The following is a 20,395-nucleotide window of genomic DNA, read 5'->3' on the forward strand; positions in this document are numbered from 1 at the left end:
ATGAGTGATGAACCTGGTTGCCCCAGTGCCCTGCTCTTGGATCTCAGGGTGATTACAGGATATCCTCAGGTATTCTAAGCAGATCCCTTCTGAATATTCACTGCCTCTTTGTATGATTGGGACTGGAATCCCTCTCAGACTTTATGCTCTTAATTGCTGTATGCTTCTGTATCCTTGAAAACATTTTTGTGCTAAATAATGTTTTGCCTATTGACTTCTGTTTTAATTTGGGAAGTTCAGGTTCCTCCAAGGAAAACAGTAAGATACACTGAAGACTAATGGCCTTTACATATACTATAGATCTGTAGGCATGTAAAACAAGGATAGGTTGTTAGCAGTAGTTATCGATAGGTGGTGAGATTACTCATGATTTATGCTTTTTCTTCTTTGGGCTTTCTATAAGAAGGTATGTTTGTTTTGAAATGAGATTTTGTTAAAGAATGGTAACATTTTGTCTTGATGGGTATTCTAGTGGTTAATTCTCCATAATCCCTACAAAATAAATCTTAATCAAATGGAAAGTGAGCCTGTTACTTAAACATGGCACTTTGTAAATAAAACATGTAGTGTATATCAGATCTCTGTCATAACCTAATGCTGAAAGCTCTTATTTTAACTGAATATAAAACTGACGGAAGTTCTTTACATCAATATCAAACTAACAAAAAGTTTATAGTTACAGTGTTTTCATGTTGAAATTTTTTCATCTAAACCAGAACTTCTGAAATCTAGGAAAGCTGTAACATGCCTGGAGTCACACATCTGCTGAATCTTAAATCCCATCCTTTGTCATGCCATAATATTTGTTTGGGCTTCTTGAGGTTTCCCCTGAATAGTAAATCCTCACTAGCATTCAGGAGGATATTTGGGTTTGGGCTATTTTTTTTTTAATGTAAAAATATTATCTAAATATAAAGAAAATTTCAGAGTAATCCTATTCTGCCTCTGTAACATTCTTTTTGTCTTGTCATTATCTACATAAGTACATTTTTAGTCACAGTTTTATTAAGAATATTCTGAATTTAACGCTTTTCCTAAATCATTTCTACATATAAGACTGTGTTATTTTCTGTCTTTAAATATTATTCTGGATAAAGGAAAAAGAAATATCCTTTATGATTATTTTTAGTATTCTGATTTGGTATACGACAATTTATAATTTATTATATGCCTCAGATGTTAAGCATTTAGGTTATCGACATATATCCTATGCAGTGAACACCTTTGTATATAAGATTTTGGGGGATGTGTTTGTTGAGTTATTTCTTTAAGATAGATTTTAAGGACTGAGTAAAATACTTTGTCAGAGGATGTGAACATCTTTATAACTCTTACTACTTTTCAAGAGGAAATCAGTGTGACTTTTAAGGCAGTGAGTACTTTAGCCAAATTTAACATAATTTTGGCATTTTTGACTAATACAGCTGTTCAAGGTATTTGTGATGACAGTAGGTGAATAGGATTTCTAACAAGACAGAACATTTCCCCAGTGTTTGCTCATGTGTCTTGTCTGTTTATATACTTTGATCTAGCTTTTTGGATAATTTTTATTTTTCAAATTAGCTTCCCAATCGATTGTCCTTTCTTGAGACTGCCCTCAGGTCTGCAGATCCTTCGGTGTTTTCTCCTTGGGGGTATATAAAAATCAAAGAAGTTCAACAATTTTGGGGGGTGGAGGGTGGTAATTAGGTTTTTATTTATTTATCTTTAATGGAGGTACTGGGGATTGAACTCTGGACCTTGTGCATGCTAAGCACACACTCTACCACTGAGCTATATACTCCCCCTACAATATTGATAAGTAGAATTTCAGCCTCAAAATACTGGCTTTGATGTGTACTGGTAACAGTTACAGGAAGGGGAACATCAAAACACCCTAAAGTCAGTTTGAGTGTAAGGAGGAGACAAAGATCACAGCCATTCTGTGGCACGGCAACAACTCGCAGAGCCGAGGGATAACTCATCTGTGGCTTTACTGCCTGTACCTGTACTGCAGAGAAACTTCTTGTGATTGACATCTCATGGTTGCCCCTGGCCCTTTTAGTCTAGTAAATATATAATTTGTTTTGAAATAGTGAGGTTCAGGCTTTTCCAGATTCTTTCCCACTCCCTTTTTTCATTTTATATTCTAAACATACATAGTTGACTCTTGAACAACGCAGGGTTTAATCCGTGAATAATTTATTGTCGATCCTCCCTATCCATGGTTCCTCCACATCTGTGGATTCAACCAACCACAGACTGTATAGTATTTACTTTTGGAAAATGTCCACCTATAGTACACTCAAGCAGTTCAAGAGTCAGCTGTGTTTGATTTGTGTAGTCCAGAGACAGTTGTTACTACCTAATAAATAATATTAGGTAGTTCTCATTGAGATTTTATTCTTTTTATTTCTTTTATCACAGGGGTGTGTGTGTATATATATATATATATATATATATATATATATATTTTTTTTTTTTTTTTTTTTTTTTTTTTTAAGTATGGTTTTCTGGAAGCAAGCTTCCAGCATACACTGTGAAGTTAAGCAGATATTAACTACATTTAAATTTCCCCCTGGTTGATACTGAATTTATGTATGTTCTTGACCCTTAGATTGAAGACTTGAAGACTCCTGTTCCTATGTAATTGCTGAGTTTCTGTTCTATGTAATTAGGTCATTTCCATCAGTAGACACTTTACTACTTTAGTCTGTTAAATATTTTAATTCTTCACCCCCCTTTTCCCCAAAGCAAAAGCTGATTGATATTCTTAATTATTTTTGTTTCCTCAGTCAGGTGAGTTTGTTGTTGTTGTTTTAAGGCCAAAAAATGCATTTATTTGGGGTTTGTTAGAACTAGCCCAGGAGAGACAGATCCAAGAAGCACTTGAATTATGTTCCACATTTGAATTTTGTTTTTCAAGTTGGTCATCAGAAATTTTAGGTATTTTATTAAAATGAAATAGTGCTCCTATTCAGTCTAGTGCTGTTGGTTTAATGTTGCTAATATATTTTTGTTTTCCTCCTCATTAAGATTGAGTCTGTTTCTCAGCCACTGGAAAACCATGGTGCCTCTGGTCATCCTTCAGAGTCATTGTCTACCAAATCATGTGGGGCATTGAGACCTGTCAATGGAGTTATTAACACGTAAGTTTTAACCTCTTCTGCACACTTCTGGTGCTCAGCAGGCATGTAAAAGATGAGCTTGAGGCTCTTAGTTACCCCTAGCCAGGACTAACCCTTGTTTAAAGAAGCAGAAACCTTATCAGTTCACAATATTGTGCGTACCTCCTACTGTAGCAAGTATATATTAAGTAGCATGCTAATTATTTTCCTTGTACTTACTGTGGCCTAAAATTGACTCAGCATGGAGAAAAATAAAAAGTCCTAAAGTTATTGTGAGTCATTGTGATTGGTTCTGTCTTGGTAGAATTCCTCAGAAGTGTTTACATAAAATCCTCTACTCTAGAACAGATTAGACCTCTAAAGGCTGTGTTTCTAAATCTGTATTTGAAAGATCAAGAAATCCACCTGGAAGTGAACAGTGGGTGCACATCCCTAAAAGGCAAGTTTCACAGGAGGACTGATCCTCAGGCACCTTATTAACAGTTGCAGAATTCATCATTTTTTTACCAGTTGTGATTTTCTAAACTTTTTTAGTGAAAGGAGAAAACCTCATACAATTATGAAGAGAAACATGAGTAAGAATTCTAAACTTTTTTTTAATTCATGTTTTTGTTATAGAAGAGAACTTAAATAAGAGAACCTGAGTTCACTTACTTTCTGAGCTTTTCAGACACAGTAGAGTTAACATCCACCAAAAGCCCTATGGACGAGCACAGTCACAGAACACACTCACTCTGATGAACGGACGTCCTCATCAAGAGATGAGCTGTGTCTGTTCTAGGATACTTGCTTGTGTCTGTGATTATTTGCGAGTAGAGGCAGTTGAATTCGTATTCGAGGCTTTATTTCCTTTCGTCTTCTGAGAAGTGAATATTCTTCTTTCCCTTGTATAGTCTTCAGCCTGTCTTGACAGACCACATTCCAGGTGACAGCTCTGATGCTGAGGAACAGTTACATAAAAAGCAACGACTGAATCTAGTTTCTTCATCAACTGATGGCACCTGTGTGGCAGCCCGAACACGTCCTGTGCTGAGTTGTAAGAAACGGAGGCTTGTTCGACCCAACAGCATCGTTCCTCTTTCCAAGAAGGTCAGTACCAGTGTGACGTGGTCATTGTTAAACAGTGAGCCAGATGCTCAGATAGAGATATTAGTCTCTTGCCAACTTTGGTTCATTTAACTGGTGTTTTCCAAACTTAGCTAATCACCAAGGTTTCCTGGGGAGCTTTAAAAAAAATGCTAAGTTCCTGAGCCCTGTCTCCTAGGATTTTGATTCATTTGCTCTGGAGTTGGGCCTGGGAATCTTGTTTTCAAAAAATGAAAAGCTTCTAAGTGAGTCTTCAGCCAGATTTGGAAACCAGTGGCTTGGTATTTTTAATAGAAATGGGAGACAGGAAGTTGTAAGTTCTGCCACCAGCACTTTGAAGGAGAGTAATGGTGTCTTCTCATTTGTACTGATACCACTGAAAATGGCAACGTGGAATGTTTTCCTTTCAAATAGAATCTCCATTAAAATTTCTGAATTGATGTTATTAAACGAATGTCTTCCCAGACAAAATGGAGATTATTTCATAGCTACAGGAAGCTTTTGATTGCTGACTCTTCAGATGGCAGAGTTGGGCTTATTCCAAGCTAATGAAGTAATACTCCAGTAAAAATAATACCATGCGGTAGTTAAGTGAATTAACTTTGAAGAGGACAAACTTGGGTTTGAATCATGGCACTGCCACTTAGTAGTTTTGTGATTTGTGTTAATAGCACACCTCCCCACCCCCAATAGCTCAGAGATCTCATGGAGTTGTTTTCAGATTAAATGAAATGTATATAATTTGCTTATTGGCGGGGCCTGAATGACAAGTTACTAGTACAAAGTGGCTGTTACTGTTAACACCGTTGGTTTTGTTAATTCATTCACTCATTTAGCGATTTTTTTGAGCCCCCTAATAAGCTGTATCTCTTCTATGCACTGGGAATACAACACTAAACAAAACAGACGAAAATCCTTACCCTCATGAAATAATCTAGTGGATAGAGCCAGAAAATAAAACAATAAATGAAGTATATGATATGTCCTATTGTATTAAGTGCTGGGGAGAAAAGTGCCAACAGAAGACGGGAATAGGGAATGCAGGGGAGCTCAGATGGAATTTACCCTTGAGTCATATTTTCATTCCAAGGCTTAGAGATGTGAGTAAAAGATAAGAGACTGGGAAGGAGTGACTAGTGACGTAGAAGGAAAACCAAGAGACAGCATGGTATGTGGAAGGCAAGTGAAGAAATATTTCAGAAAGGAGGGAATGATCATCTGTGCTGGATGCTGCAGACAGCTCAAATTAGATGAAGACTGAGAACTGGCCATTGGATTTGGCAGGGCCAAGGTTGTTTGAGATCTTTGTGAGCAGTTTTGTTAGAGGGAGAAGAGTGCAATTTTGGTTGGAGTAGGTTTGGGAGAGAATGAGAGGGAAGGAATTGAGGGAACATTTATAATGCTTTTAAAGCATGTTTCTATAAAGGAGAACAGAGAAATAGCCTGTTTGATTGAAGGGGGAATCTTTCTTAAGTAGAGCTATTACATTTTATTTGTTGGTGAGAAATTGAGGGCAAATGTGAGGGGTGAGGAGATAATTGTTGGAAGCATTATTATTTGGACTGGCTTTTCAGTGCTTGGCTTGTTTTGTCGTAGTATGCATTTGGACTGTATAACTTTGCAGTGATCTTTTTTTTAAAGGAGAGTATTAACTGTCACGAGGTACTACTTCTTTCTTGTCTGTTCTTCAGACTGCCTGAATTATCAAAATGAAAGAAAAGAACAAGATATTTGGCAGGTTTCTCTTATTGACATTTGAGTCAGCTTTTTATTAATAGTTTTTTATTAATCTGTATTATTTTCTGAGAGGTTGAAAAGTTGATATTGGGAAAGCAAAGAAAACAGTGTATTACTTTCAAGTATATAAGAAAGTAGTTTTTATCCATGCCTTTGATACTTTTAACAAAAACAAACAAAAAAACCAACCAGCAACATCACCTCCGGAAAATAGCGTCCTATCTCTATTTTGGCAATTTGCTAGCTGCTGTGTTATGACATCTAAGGGTATTATAAAATTTTTCTGAAGCATAGGGTGGCTTCCTGGGTTCTTTTCTTTTTAAACTAAACTGAAGTAAAGTAGCAAGCCTTCCTTGTTGCTGTTGACACTGGCTGCTTCTTACTCATGCCTGAAAACTAATATACTTCTGAAGGTACACATAAATGTTTAAAACAAGAGTGGAGAGGTAGAAAGCATACAAAAGACCCTTTGGTTCTGATGCCAGTGTCTAAAACAGAGTCATCCCAACATTTACAGAAGTAAGCTACATGGAAAATAAGACAAAGAAATAAACTGAGTTTGGGAAATAAATAATTTGCTGGTTATAGCAGAAATGCTGGAGTTCCACCAAAGTTGGGGACAAAGGCCATTCTCTCTTTGTTGCTCACTGTGTCATCCATGGCTTTTTGCTCAGTGATACTTGCTACTGAGTAAGTGTCTTGCTATCATTTTGAGATGATAGATTTGCCAAGGAAATTCATTCAGTAATTGTTTTGGATCCTCACTGTGGTCCAAGTGTTCTTCAGGTCACCTGGGTTTCATTGGTGAATGAAAGTCCTTGGCCTCATGGAGCTTACTTTCTAGTGACAGAACTAGGTAGCAAAGAGATTAACAGATAAATCGTTTTCTGATATTGGTAAATGGTAGTTCACATTTAGTGTAATAAAATTTACTTTCAAGTTTCTGAAGAAAAGAAAATCTTAGTAACAGGAACTATGTTTCTGAGGTAATTAAAATTACCTTTGTTATTAGTCCCTTCTTCCCCTCTTCTCCACCCACAACAGCAAAGGTGGGTACTAGTATATTTACCAGAGTACAGAAGTAAAAGACAGATGGATATTGCCAGTATTACTGGCTTACCTACATTTTAAATTCTCTCTACTGCATTCCAGAACCAAATAAAACACTCACTTCAGGGAATTCATTCAGTTACTGTGTTTTACGAGACCGCCATCTTAGTTGAATCATGGCTACCACTATATTCTGTCAAGTGTTACCAGAATTTCTGAAATTAGAATATAACTTACAGTTGAGATGTATTTTCAGTGTAGGATAACATTTCTTTTTGTCCCTAAAAGGCTGTTTTTATGTCATTGTTATCTTAAAATCTGACTACAGCAGAGGGTTCAGTAAGATAAACTTGTTGGAAATAAACAGGAATGAGACCTGTTAGTAAATAATGAAAGGCTTTGAATGCCCAAAATGTCGACTTAGGTTTTATCCTTTAGATTTTAGAGAATTTTTAGAGTTTTGAGCAGTGAAATGTCAGAAGCTATTTTTGGGAAGATAAATCTATAGGTAGCTTATGTTTGGAGTGGATTGGCACAAAAGAGACAGGAGGCACAAAGAAACAATAGTAATCCTGGAGGAAATAATAGTCTAAAGACTCTAAAACTCCGAAGATACAGGAGATTTTTAAAAGTAGTCCAGTCCTAAGGAAAAATCACAAGGGCTTGGTTAGTGAATATCAGAGTTGGGAGGACAGAGAGCTTTGAGAATGAGAGAGTGAGGTTATCTCACGAAATCAGTAAAGCCCGGGAAGAACACAGGGTACTTTCCTGTATCACGATTTCATTGTAATGTTAAGACAGATCATTAAAAGTTGCCTATATTGCTGCTCATTGTGTATTTCATCACCTTAGAGGTTTAGTATGATAGATGTTAGTAATTAGCTAAGTCAGTGAAGAAACACTCAAGTGGGAAATTTTTACAATAGCCTGTGTTGGAGTATAACTGTGTAAGAGGACTGCTCTGGGTTATATTTTAAAGTTGGCTTCTATAGAATTCCCAGTGGTCCTCTCTTTTTCTCTCATATTACACTTGAGGTATATAGGCTATTACATGTAAGACTCTTTTAAGACCTAGTGTGACATGGTAGAGGTAGAATGACTGGTCACTATTAAAAGTGAATAATTTGATCTCAAATTGGATATGTTCTTTATTGACAAGGGGGTTCTCATGATAGACTTTGGACACTCAGCTTTCCAATATTTGGCAAACTTTTGGAAAGGAGCAAAAGTGCGTTGTGGAACATTGTAGTTCCTTAGGAAATAAAGCTACTGACAGTACTCAGAAATCACCCACTGCTTAGAACAGTAACCTCTAAACGTATATGGATTTTATATATGCATTATAAAACACATGCAAAATAAAATTTGAAAGCCTGAGATAAATAGAAGTAGAAGGAAGGGATAAATTAGGAGTTTGGGATTAGCAGATACAAACTACTATATATAAAACAAACGGCAGGGTCCTAATGTGTAGCACAGGGAACTACATTCAATATCTTGTAAATAACCTATAAAGAGAAAGAATATGGAAAAGCATGTATATATATGTATAACTGAATCACTGTGCTGTACATCAGAAATTAATACAACATTGCAAATCAACACTTCATAAATAGATAGATATAGATGGAAGTAGAAGGTCTAATATTTTATTTATAAACTATCCTCAAGACAAAAGAATTTAAAAAAAATACTTTAAACTACTATTCTGTGATTAACAAGAGAGTGATTAACAGAGCCTTACTTTGATATTGGACTTCCTCCATAAGCATTGCATTTGGGTTTTTAATGGGAATTCCTTCAGAGGGAACTAATGTCATTACAGTATTAAGGAAACATAGAATTTCTCTGTGTATCCAAGATTTTATCTCTTCATTCAATTCTTACATGTTATCTATCTACATTCTTGATATTTTGGTAATGTGAATGAGATCTTTTCTTCTGTTAGTGTTACTTTATGAGTACTGTTTCTTTTTGGGTGTTTGGTTTTTTTGTAATTGAACAGTTTTCTGAACTCTTAACAGTGTTTCAGTTTATCGTTTTTAAAATTTTCTCTCATTGGCAAACAATTTGACACCTCTTTATTTCTTATTCCTTAAACAGTGTTGAGAAATAATTGGTTGTAATGAGACATCTCACTCCTGGTTTGAATGGCAATACTTTTAGAAGTTCACTATTAATTTTGATGTAGGATAACTTCTTAAGATGAATTGGGATGCTTACAGTATTTATCATTTGCTATGCTCTGGAAAAGTTTAAAGATTCTTTAAAATGTGTTGGAACTCAAGGTAAAACCATTTGAGACCAGCATCTATTCTATAGAAAATTATCCATCTCTCAGATATTTTCAGATTTACTCATACACAATTTTATGATATGCATTCTTAATTTTTAAATCCCTGTGTCTGTGGTTAATATCCATTTCTCAGTCTTAAATTATGTGTGCCTTCTCTTTCTTGATTAATCATGTCAGCAGTTTTTCTGTTGGTCATTTCAAAGATCAGTTCTGTGCTGTTAATTCCTTCTTCCTGTGGTCTTGGGTTTTTTCTCCTCTCTGTCTTTATTCAAATGCTGAGTTAATTTATTTTCTGTTCTTTATTACATAATGATAAAAGCATTTAATTTTCTGAATTTTCTTGTAAGTATAGTTTTCGATGGCATTCCCACAGCCTTTGGTGTGTGAAGGAAATGTTCTTGCTATTTTTAAGTTGCGTTTGAGTTCTTCAGTTCTTTTCCCGAGTTAAGAATTGCATTTCCAGATTCTAAATTGTTAGTTTTTTTTTAAACTTTTGTTATTAATTACTGGTTTTTATAGCGTTTAGCTCAAAGTGATATTTCTGTAGTTTAGGCTTATATTATGGTATAGTTTTTTTTTTTTTAAGTTATTGGTGTCTAGTATAGTCTTCTCTAATTATATCCTCTTAGTGACTCTGGGTCCTGTCTCTAATAGTTGTTTTAGCCTACATTCTTCTTTTCTTGATATTAATGTTTAGTGTATGTGTTTTTCTTATCCGTTTACTTTCAACATTGTGTTTTCTATGTGCATTTTGAATCATAAAAGAAGATTTAGGGTGTTTTGGTCTATTTATTAATCTCAAATTTTTTATTTTAATGAGGATTTTATTAAACAGAATAGTTTTTAGTTTTATAATTAGTTTTGAAACTAGATTTAAAGGCTTATTTTGTTTGTAACATTTCATTGTTTACCAACAGCCTTTTTATATCTTCATATGCCCATTTATTGAGTTCTTAGTTTGGATTTGTAGTCTTTCAGTAATTTGAGCAACAGTTTGACCATGTTTCAGGTTTTTAGATCATAACCTTTATCCCTTAAAACTCTGTTCCATGTCTTTTGATGGGAGGAGGAGAGCAATTGTTTATTCTGTTTTGTCATAGAATTAGACTGATGCCAGTCTTAGTTTCTTTCCTTTATATTGGTAACTGATTCTACTCTTTGCTGTCCAATATGGTAGCCACTATCTACATATAGCTATTTAAAATTAAGACAAAAAAATTTTGTATCTCACTCACACCAGCCACGTTTCAAGTGTTCAGTAGTCATGTGACTAGTTGCTACCATATTTAGACATACTAATACAGAACATTTTTATCATTGCAAAACTGCATGAACAGAACTTTAGTGTTTTATATAGCACTGTTAAGTTTTCTATAATAGCTTTTTTTTTTCTGGTGGTTTTTAAAGTTTTTTTTTGAAATATAGCTGGTTTACAGTGTAGCTTTGGTTTTTGATTCCTTAAGTTTGTAGTTTCCCCTCTTTAAGTATACCACTTGTCTGTTACTCTTTTCTACCCTTTTTATCTAGCTCTTACTACCTGCTTCACAACATTATTGTGATCATTAAATTAGGTATGGGAAGCGATTGGCACATTTTGAATGTACATAATAAGTGTTCACATGTTAGCTGTTAAGTTTTCTCTCATTGTTTTCATCCCTTTGGTTCTCCAATTGTGCAAAGGAATAAGACAGTTAAGTTTGCTACCCACATCCTATTTTGACTTCTGTATCAATTTTTACCTGTAGTTCCTCTATTGTAGGTTTTAATTCTGCTACCATGGGTTAAGATTCTTTTTTCTTTTTAGATTTTATATTTACTTTTTATGTCACCTTGTTGCACTTTCATTTTACCCAGTTACTTTATAAAAGAAGCTATGTTATCTTTTACTCTATTGGAGATGCCAAAAATTTCATTGTTGTACTGAATTTGATTAATAAATAGTTTTCTAGAAATATATTCTTTCTTAATTTTTCCAGTTTGCTTTCTTTTCCTTTGTTCTGCAGTGTTCTACTTGTAGTCCCCATGCTGAGGGGTTTTTTATTTTTTCTTTCCATCACTCTTTAAAATGAGTTGACCTTTCTAGACTTTATATTTATCACTAGAAAAAATTTAGTAGTTTGCTGTATAAGTTTTCTGTCGCAGTTCTGAAGGCTAGAAGTTTGAAATTGAAATCAAGGTGTCAGCCCTTGCTGCCTCTGAAGGCTCTAGGGAAGAATCCTTTCTTGCCACTTTCTGTGAGCATTCCTTAGCATTCCTTGGCTTGTGGCAGCATAACTCCTGTCTCCGCTTCTGTCCTCACGTGGTCATCTCCCCGTGTGTCTCTGTCTCTGTGTTTTCACATGGCCTTCTTATAAGGACACCAATCATTGGATTTAAGGCTTCCCCTAAGTATTGCTTCATGTCAAACTAGTTGCATCTGCAAAGACCCTATTTACAAATACGGTTACATTCTGTGGTCCTGGGTGGGCATGAATTTGGCGATAGGATCTGGGGAGGAGACACTGGCCATTGGTCCTTGTCTCTGCTGCTCATATGATGGTTGAATCCTTTTCTCAGTTCTAAATCTAGAATTGATAGGTGCTATTCCCAGTTTGATTCCTAGGTTTCAGCAACTTGCAAATTAATGTATCTCTGCTCTGAAATAGTTGGACGTTCTTTTACTCCCACTGCAGATTTTCTGGGGCTCTTCTGTACCATTGGATTTATTGTGTGAAAAACTTCAGTTCTCTGTATAGAAAAACTTACTGGTTTACCTGCCTCCTCCCTTAATTTTTTAAATTTTATAAAGTATAAAGGGTGATATAACAAACATCTATGTACATATCACCCTAAATGGTAATATCTTGGTTTTTTTACTTCATTTTTTTTAATATTAAAAGAAAAGGACAAATAAACAATGCTCCTTTTATCTTCCGTCACCTCCTTTACCGGCTTTTTTCCCCAGAAGTAATCACTGTCATGAATTTGGTGTGTATACTCCTGATTCAAGCTCTTTTATTTTACTACACATATATGTATCCATGAGCAAATGCAGTGTTTAGTTTAAAGTTTATATAAATGTTGTCATGGTACATACTCTGTAACTTGGGTTTGGTTTTTTTGATATGTGTTTGGTTTTTGTTGTTGTTTTAATTCACTATTTTCAAGATCTCCATGTTGATATACATAATTTTAGCTTAGCTTTTGTAAATAGTCCACATTTCTTTAAAAAAAAAAAACTGTTTTGTGGATGTAAGTATATCCATACCCTGTTTGTTGACTTCAGGGCTCTAAATTTAACTTATGTCTTGAGCTCATTAACTTCATATCTTCTGTATCATTTGGTCTGCTTTCTCTTTGTCTCTCTCTTTTTAAAATATGTTTGATACTGCATTGTATAAGTTAAAGGTACAGTATGGTTGCCATTGTAACTTTAGCTAACACATCTACTGTGTCATATAATTATGATTTCTTTTTTTTTTTTTTTTTTTTTTGTAGTGGGAATAATTAAGACCTAGTTTCTTAGCACATTCATTGTTTATAATACAGTGGCATTGTCTCTAATCATTGTATTGTGTATTAGATCTCCAGGACTTATTTATCTACTAGTAGCCAGTTTACACCCATAAACGGTGTCTGTCTTGTTTCCCCATCTCCCACCCCACCTTTCTATTTGGTTTTTCAGTCATACATATTCATATAGTTCCAGGACAACTGATTAGGTATTTCCTAGTTAATGATTATTACTTCTTTTTCATCTTAGTTGCTTTCATCATTACGTTGTTTCCCCTTTGATCTCTATTAATACTTTTAGTTTAAATAGGTTTCTTTGGTAAATACTTGCTAGATACATCTTTTTCCATCTCTTTATTTTCAGTTTTTCTGTGTTGATTTGCTTTTGGTGTGTTTTTAAGAGGTGACTTATTAAATCCATTTACATTTACTCCAGTTACCATTATGTTTGAAATCAGTCATTTCTCATAATTTTTTTTAAGCATAAACTTTTCTTTGCCTTGTTTTTATGCCTTTCTGCTGTCTGTGGGGCTAGTTGAATGTTCTTTTCATTTGTCTGCTTTGGGAAGAGTAGGACTTAAGAATGCCTCTTTTTAAGTTTCCAATCTTTCCTTCTCATTATCTATAGTTGATCTTTATTATCTTAATTACTTTGTTTTAAAATCCCTCCCAAATTAGTCATTTTTAAGTTCATACTTATTTACATTTACCAGTACTTTTGCCATCTTGTTCACTGTTGCATCTTGCATCCTGCATACTGAATACATCCCTTTAGTAGCCTTCCAACAACAGTATGAGTTGTAAAGTTGATCTTTATGTATTAAAAACATACAGAATTACATTTTGTGTGAGAATTTGGGTGTGTATATATGTGTATGTTTCAAAGTACACAGTTATATATTGCCTTTACTGTTGAATGATGGCTTAACTGTATATATTCAGGACTTTGAAGATAATTTCATAGCCTTCCAATATTTATTGTTGTTGAGAATTCTAATGTCAGTTTAATTGTCATTTCTTTATAGGTGTCTTTATCTTCTCTCTGGTAACTTAAATCATTACCCTAACCCCTTACTTCTGATTTTGTTTTTGTTTTGCAATATCAAAGGGCATATTTTAGATATATGAATTAGTTGTTAGCTTCTGGGTCTTGGTTTGCACTGTCATTTTGAGAGTTCTTGTTTGTCTTTAGTTTTGAAATTTTTCTAGTCATTATTAACTTTTTCCTCTTTTTGATTCTTTTTTTTTAATTGAAGTATAGTCAGTTTACAATGTTGTATAATTTCTAGTGTACAGCATAATGTTTTAGTCATACATATACGTACATATATTCCTTTTCATATTCTTTTTCATTATAGATTACTACAAGATACTGATATAGTTCCCTATGCTATACAGCAGAAACTTGTGGTTTATCTAGTTTATATATAGTAGTTAGTATCTGCAAATCTCAAACTTTCATTTTATCCCTTCCCATCCCCTTTTTCCGCCTGGTAACTGTAAGTTTATTTTCTATGTCTGTGAGCTCTTTTTTATTCTTTCTTTTTAAATGTGGAATGTCTGTCTTTTGATTGTTGTGGATCTTCTCTTTCTCTCTTCTGTATCTCTTAATTTCTTTTTATACTTTGCAATTTCATATCTGTCGTCTTGTGCTTTATTTTGTGTATTCTTCTCTGACCTGTTGCTCCTATTCATCAGGTTTCTCTCCAGCTGCACTTAGTTTACTGGTAGACCTATCACTTGTGCTTTTTATTCAGAATTTTTTGTTACTATTACAAACATTCTTTTTTTTATCCTGTTCTTGTTTCATGACTTCTATTTCTCTTATCAGTTTGGAAATTTTTAATATACTTATTTTAAAGTTGTTTTCTAATTGTTCTATTTCTAGCTTATTGGGGACAAGTTCTTCCCCTTTTTGAATGTACTGCCCGTCTCTTATCAGTCTATATTGTTGTATGATTTGCAGTCTTTCACAGTGAGCTCATTTGGGGCCAGGGTGAGGGAGGCGTGTTTTCTGTAGGAGTTTTGTGATCCCTGAACTATGAAAATGTCCTTAAAAAACAGTTTTCCATTAGCTTCTGAGGAGACTTCAGGAATCTAGGTGAATTTGGAATGGCAAATTCTTAGCCTAAGTTCCCTGCACATACAAGGTAATATGAATTTGGACCTCTTACCTAAACATGCATCATGACTGGGCTTTCACTTCATCTCAGTTGGCTTTTTTCACTAAGGTCCCAGAGTAGATGTTCAACTTCCTTGCCACTTCCCTGGCTGGTTGACCAAGATCAGCCTCTGCTTTGAGTTCTCTTTCTGTTCCTTGCATCTCGGAATTTCCTACTCCTAACTTTGGCAGTGAAAAAAATCTGTGGACTCGCCAGAATAGATTTTTTTAATGCATAAAATATAAGTATATTGGATTATAGGGACAACCAAGTGTGTTGAAATGGTTGTTAAAATATAAATTTGTAGTATATTAACATGTACTTCTTCATTAATGCATTAAATTCCAAGATTTAACACTGTCATGATTTCAAAGTAGTGATGAGCCCACAGATAACTTGTAGTATCTGCCACTGAAGTGCTGTGATGAGTGAATCAGGAGAGCACTTCATGCCGTATCTTCCACTCAAAGATTCATAAAAGTCATTAAAGACTTAAAAGTCTTTTGTTTAAAAGAAAATCTTTTATTTTCTTTCCCCAGCTTACTTGACAAGGGAACCTTGGCAAAGTAATACTGATTAAGCATGTTTATGAACTACAGTGATTCCAAGAGAAACATTTCAGAATGTTTGGTTTCTGCTCTGGAATCACTTGGTAGGTGATGTTTGGACACTTGGCAGTATTGAAATTCAAAGTTTAAAAATGAAACCATTACCCACCAACATTTTCTAATTAAAATCTCATTCTAAAATTATGAATAGCTACAGTAGATGTTTTTAAATATGCTGAAATAAATATAAAATATAGAAACTTTATTTGCAACATTGAATTACTGATCCCAATTTTATTTTCAGTCTCAGTAAGTTTATAGGAAAATACACTGATAAAAGAGTCAAAAGATTATACCTTTTCTTTTAATATTTGATATACTTATATTTATTTTAATTTCTATGCACATGTTATTTTTTATTTTTATGTTTATTATATATATTTCTTAATATCAGTAGTCCTTGGCATTTTAGATGCCACATAAGAAGTGATGCTACAGCTTGCTTAACCATTCCACAGTTCATTTTTCACTGTTACATACAAAGTGAGTCATGAGCACTTAGGCCCAAATTTTAAAATCTCTCCCTGTTCCATTATCATCTTAGACTAGTTCCTCAGAGATCTGCTTTCTAAGAAATATTTACCAAAGTAAGAGTCTACTTTTATTGTTAGTTCTTTGTATTGCAGGTTTAGGCTATTTTAAGATTGAATTAGATATTACCATCTCCAGGGTTGTGGGTGATTATTGCCACTGGTAATGCTTTTAACTTTAACAGTGATTTCTTACTGTTATCAGAGACAACTCTGCTCAGATTACCAACACACCATTAATGACTTTTAAAGTTTGTTTGAATAAAGATCCAGATAAGGTCCACATATTCCAGTAAGTCTTTTAAATCTAATTTTATAGGCTTTCCCTTTATCTCTTTTTTTCCTTCCAATTTAAACAGGTTTATAATATGCTTAGATGAAGTTTTTTTAATGTTTTCATATGGCTTGGGTTTTGCAGAGTTTCTTAAGTCTGTGGATTGGTGTCTTTAATCATTTTGAACACATACTGGGCCATTATTATTACGTCCTCAGATATTGCTCTTGCCCCATTCTGTCTTCTTCTTCTGGGCCTCCTATTACAAGTGTGTTGGACTTGGTCATAGTGCCCTGCATGCCTTTTACATTCTATTCTGTAACTTCCCTGTATTTTTTTCTTCTCTGTTTCTTTATTTATATAGTTCCTATTAACCTATCTACCAGTTCTCTTATCCACACTTCCAGTGTGTCTAATATGATGTCAGATTCGTTCTGAGTCAGTGTTGGATATTATATGTTTAAAAGATTTTAGTAGCTATAAGACTCTTACTCCAGAGCCGATTCACCTTCTTTCCCTGCTAGACATACAGAATGGGGGCTGAAATTTTTCATGCAGTTAGGGACTGATCTGAGTTGCTGCCGGGTTACAGTTTTTATAAGGCTTTGTTTCTGTCTGGTCCATTCTTAGGACATAGCCTTGTTTCTTTCTCCCACTTTCAGCTAAGAGCCTGGTTTGATGACCAGTGCCTTTCCCCCTTGTATATCCTGAACTCTAATTCTCGTCTCATCACAGTGAGACTGCCAAAAAAATTCTGTCTACTTTTCAGAGGCTTTCTGCTTAGATTCTTAGGCTTCTCCCTATCACAGCTTCAGAATTTTCCAAATTCCTTGGGAGCGTGAGTACCTGACGTGTCATACTTAGTTTCCTGTCCTTTCTTTTCAGTGGGAATTTGGCTCTTCAAGTCTCTAATTTTGTCCCTTCAGTCCTACAAAATCTATCAAAACTTCTGCTTATTTCTCTGTCCCCAAAAATTACCCTCTACCAAGGCACCATATTGTAAGCATCTTTCCAAAATCACCTATTGTCCACAGGAAGAAGCAGCTCCATACTTCCATGGTTCTTCCCTCTCTGGAATCTTAACTTCTCAATATTGTCATTGTTTTAGCCTTTCTCCTATATCTTAAAGTTTTGTTTTGTTTTAACATTTTTTTTATTGAGTTATAGTCATTTTACAATGTTGTGTCAAATTCCAGTGTAGAGCACAATTTTTCAGTTGTACATGAACATACATACATTCATTGTCACTTTTTTTTCTCTGTGAGCTATGTTTTGTTTTGCTTCTTAATCTGGCCTTTCTAGTTATTATCAGTGTTTGTTTGCTAAAAGCTATCTGTCATACCCCTTTTTCTTGTAATTTATTTGTTGAGAAAACTGGGTTACTTATCCTGTGGTTTACATCTTTCTGATTGTATCCCTATGGTGTAACTTTGTTGCCTCTTGGCATATCTAGTTCTGTTTTACTGGATGCTGGACATTCAGTTTACATGGTTGAAGCATATGGAGTGTGTTATCTTCCTTTAAAGTGGCTTTGTTTTGTTGGCAGATAAGTTACCTGAGGTTCAGTTTTTCCTTTATTAGGGAGGGTGTAGAGTAGCCTACTTTAACTCCTCTAGTAAATCGAGATCTTCTGGCAGAGGTCTTTTTTGAATGCTCCAGGCCACTTGGCTGGTGACAGTTGTGAGAAGTCTCCTTGCCTGTGTGAGCTCTGGGAACTTCAGTTCACAGCTCCTCAGTTATTCTTTGCTTGACATGCTGGAGTTTCACCCTGTATATGGGCTTCTTAGTATTCAGGAAACTGAAACTCAAGGGGATTTCATGAAGATTTCTGGAGCTCTTTTCCTGTAAGAGTTCTCTTCTTAAGAATTCTGCCTCACAGTTACCAGTCACCTGAACCTCTGAACTTCAGTTTCTGGGAGTTTGTTTCCTCAACTCAGTGAAACCGTCATGCTCTGCTTAGAATCCCTTGCCTGCTGTGCACTCTGCAGTGTGCCTCCAGGGAGAAAGCCAGAGCAATCACAGGCTGCCTCATTTCTTTCTCAGTCTTAAGCTGTGTGTTGTCCAGTTTTCTAGTTTATGGCTAAAGGATAAATCTGATCACTCTTACTCTGTCATGGCCAGAAGAAGTCCTGTAGTGTCATTGTTTTCTTCTGCAAAATTTTATCATGAAATTATTCAAACATAGTATTGTTGAATGAATTTTACAATGAACAGCTATATATTCCCCCCCCTCTAGAGTCTACTATTAATGTTTCACCACATTTTATCATATATCCATCCTTCTATCCATTAAACTATCTTATTTTTAGTAGATTAAGAATCAGTGATGTTCCTCTGTCCCCTGTATTTCCTGAAAACTGGTGGTTGGATATAGAGACTTGAACAAATTTAAGTTTGAGGTTTGGCAATTTTGCTTACATCAGAAGACATGTAATGTCTTGTCTCTCTCTTTATTTTTTTTATTTTTTATTTTTTAACTTTTTTTATTGAGTTATAGTCATTTTACAATGTTGTGTCAAAGTCTTGTCTCTCTTTTTGTGTTAGCAGCTGCTGGTGGTCATTCCCTGACCCCATTGTTTCATTAGGAGTTGAAGTGATGTTCTACTTGTACAATTTCTATTTTACTTATTAGCTAGACTCTATAAAGAGAAAAATGCTCTTTTCTACTATTGGTTTACCCTGAGGTATAGTTTGTACAGAAAAAAAGCATGATTTGTATTTATTTCCTTTTACTCCCAATTTTCAAATAATAAGTTGATTTCCTGTCATCTTCCAAGGGCAATCAATGAAGTCTTTGGAGGGGGACAGTATGTATGATTATGAAGTCATTGATTTAAACATACTTGAGTTACTCAAGCCATTGAAATCCTTTTTGATGCTCAAATTGTCATTTTTGATTAGTGGAAGCCTCTTCAAGCTTGCTGTTTTGAGTCCTTTTGCCTTGACTGCAGTAGCTTTAAGAGCTTTCTTCTTTTTTGCCATTAATATTTAATAGAAATCTGTGCTTTGAATTTTACTAAGAGGGATGACCATAATTTGAGCACTATGGTTCTCAACGATTTTTGACCACTCCTGCCCCCACCCTACTCCACCCCCCAACATTTGACAGTATCTGTAGTCATTTTTAGTTGTTACAAAACAGGGGAGGAGGGTGCTACTTGCACTATGAATAGAAGCCAAGGATGTTGCTGCTTATCTACAGTGTACAGGACAGCTCCTCACAACAAAGAATTACCCAGCTCGAAGGGTCAGTGATGGTGTTGTTGAGAAACATCACATATACTAGTTTAGCTGGCATTTGTGTAGTGTTTTAACAGTTTGTGAAGTCATATTACATCTCCTACAGTCTCATGAAGTTGGCATTATTGATCATTATTGATCCTTTATGATCCTGAGGAGTTCATACGATTAGCAAGAAACTAGAATTTGATGTCAATGGTCATTATGATTATATTCTTTCTTCCCTTCTTCCATTAAATGAAAATAGTGTACATTGTATGACTATAGGAATGACACAGTTGAGACCAGACACTGTTCTTAGTGATTTTATCCTCAAAACAGTCTTACCAGATAGGCAGCCATTATTATGGATGAAGCCATCAAGTAATTTGTGGCCATACAGCTAGTAAGTAGCAGAGTCAGGGCTCAAACCCAGACAGCCTGGTCCCATATCCCACACTTTTAACTTCCTTATAGTCCCTTGCATTTTTTTTTTTTTTAATAATTTAAAGGCGAGAGGGTATAGCTCAGTGGTAGAGTACATGCTTAGCGTGCATGAGGTCCTGAGTTCAGTCCCTAGTACCTCCATTAAAATAAATTAATTAAACTTAATTACACCCCCCCCCCCAAAGACTGGGACGGATTATAGCTCAGTAGTAAAGTATACACCTAGTATGCACAAGGTCTTGGGTTCGGTTCTCAGTACCTTCATCAGATAAACCTGATTACGCCCCCCCCACCAAACCCCCACAATTTAAGCATAATGTTTGTTTTGTATTTAGATCTTTAATTCTTTGGAGTTTATTTTGATGTGAGGTAGGAATCCAACTTCCC

General features: G+C 35.0%; 1 protein-coding gene across 4 annotated transcripts in view; it reads left to right on the forward strand.

Annotated features, from left to right (window-relative positions):
• The window catches only part of KANSL1 (KAT8 regulatory NSL complex subunit 1), a 164,403-nt gene that overhangs the window by 122,615 nt on the left and 21,393 nt on the right, over positions 1–20,395 (forward strand). For all 4 annotated transcript variants that reach the window (XM_031468785.2, XM_010981734.3, XM_031468784.2 and 1 more), the window contains 2 exons: positions 3,016–3,128; positions 4,001–4,196. In XM_031468785.2, coding sequence (XP_031324645.1) covers positions 3,016–3,128; positions 4,001–4,196 — 309 coding nt within the window. The remainder of the gene's footprint in view (positions 1–3,015; positions 3,129–4,000; positions 4,197–20,395) is intronic.

Source organism: Camelus dromedarius, chromosome 16, assembly GCF_036321535.1.
Source record: "Camelus dromedarius isolate mCamDro1 chromosome 16, mCamDro1.pat, whole genome shotgun sequence".
Taxonomy (NCBI): Eukaryota; Metazoa; Chordata; class Mammalia; order Artiodactyla; family Camelidae; genus Camelus; species Camelus dromedarius.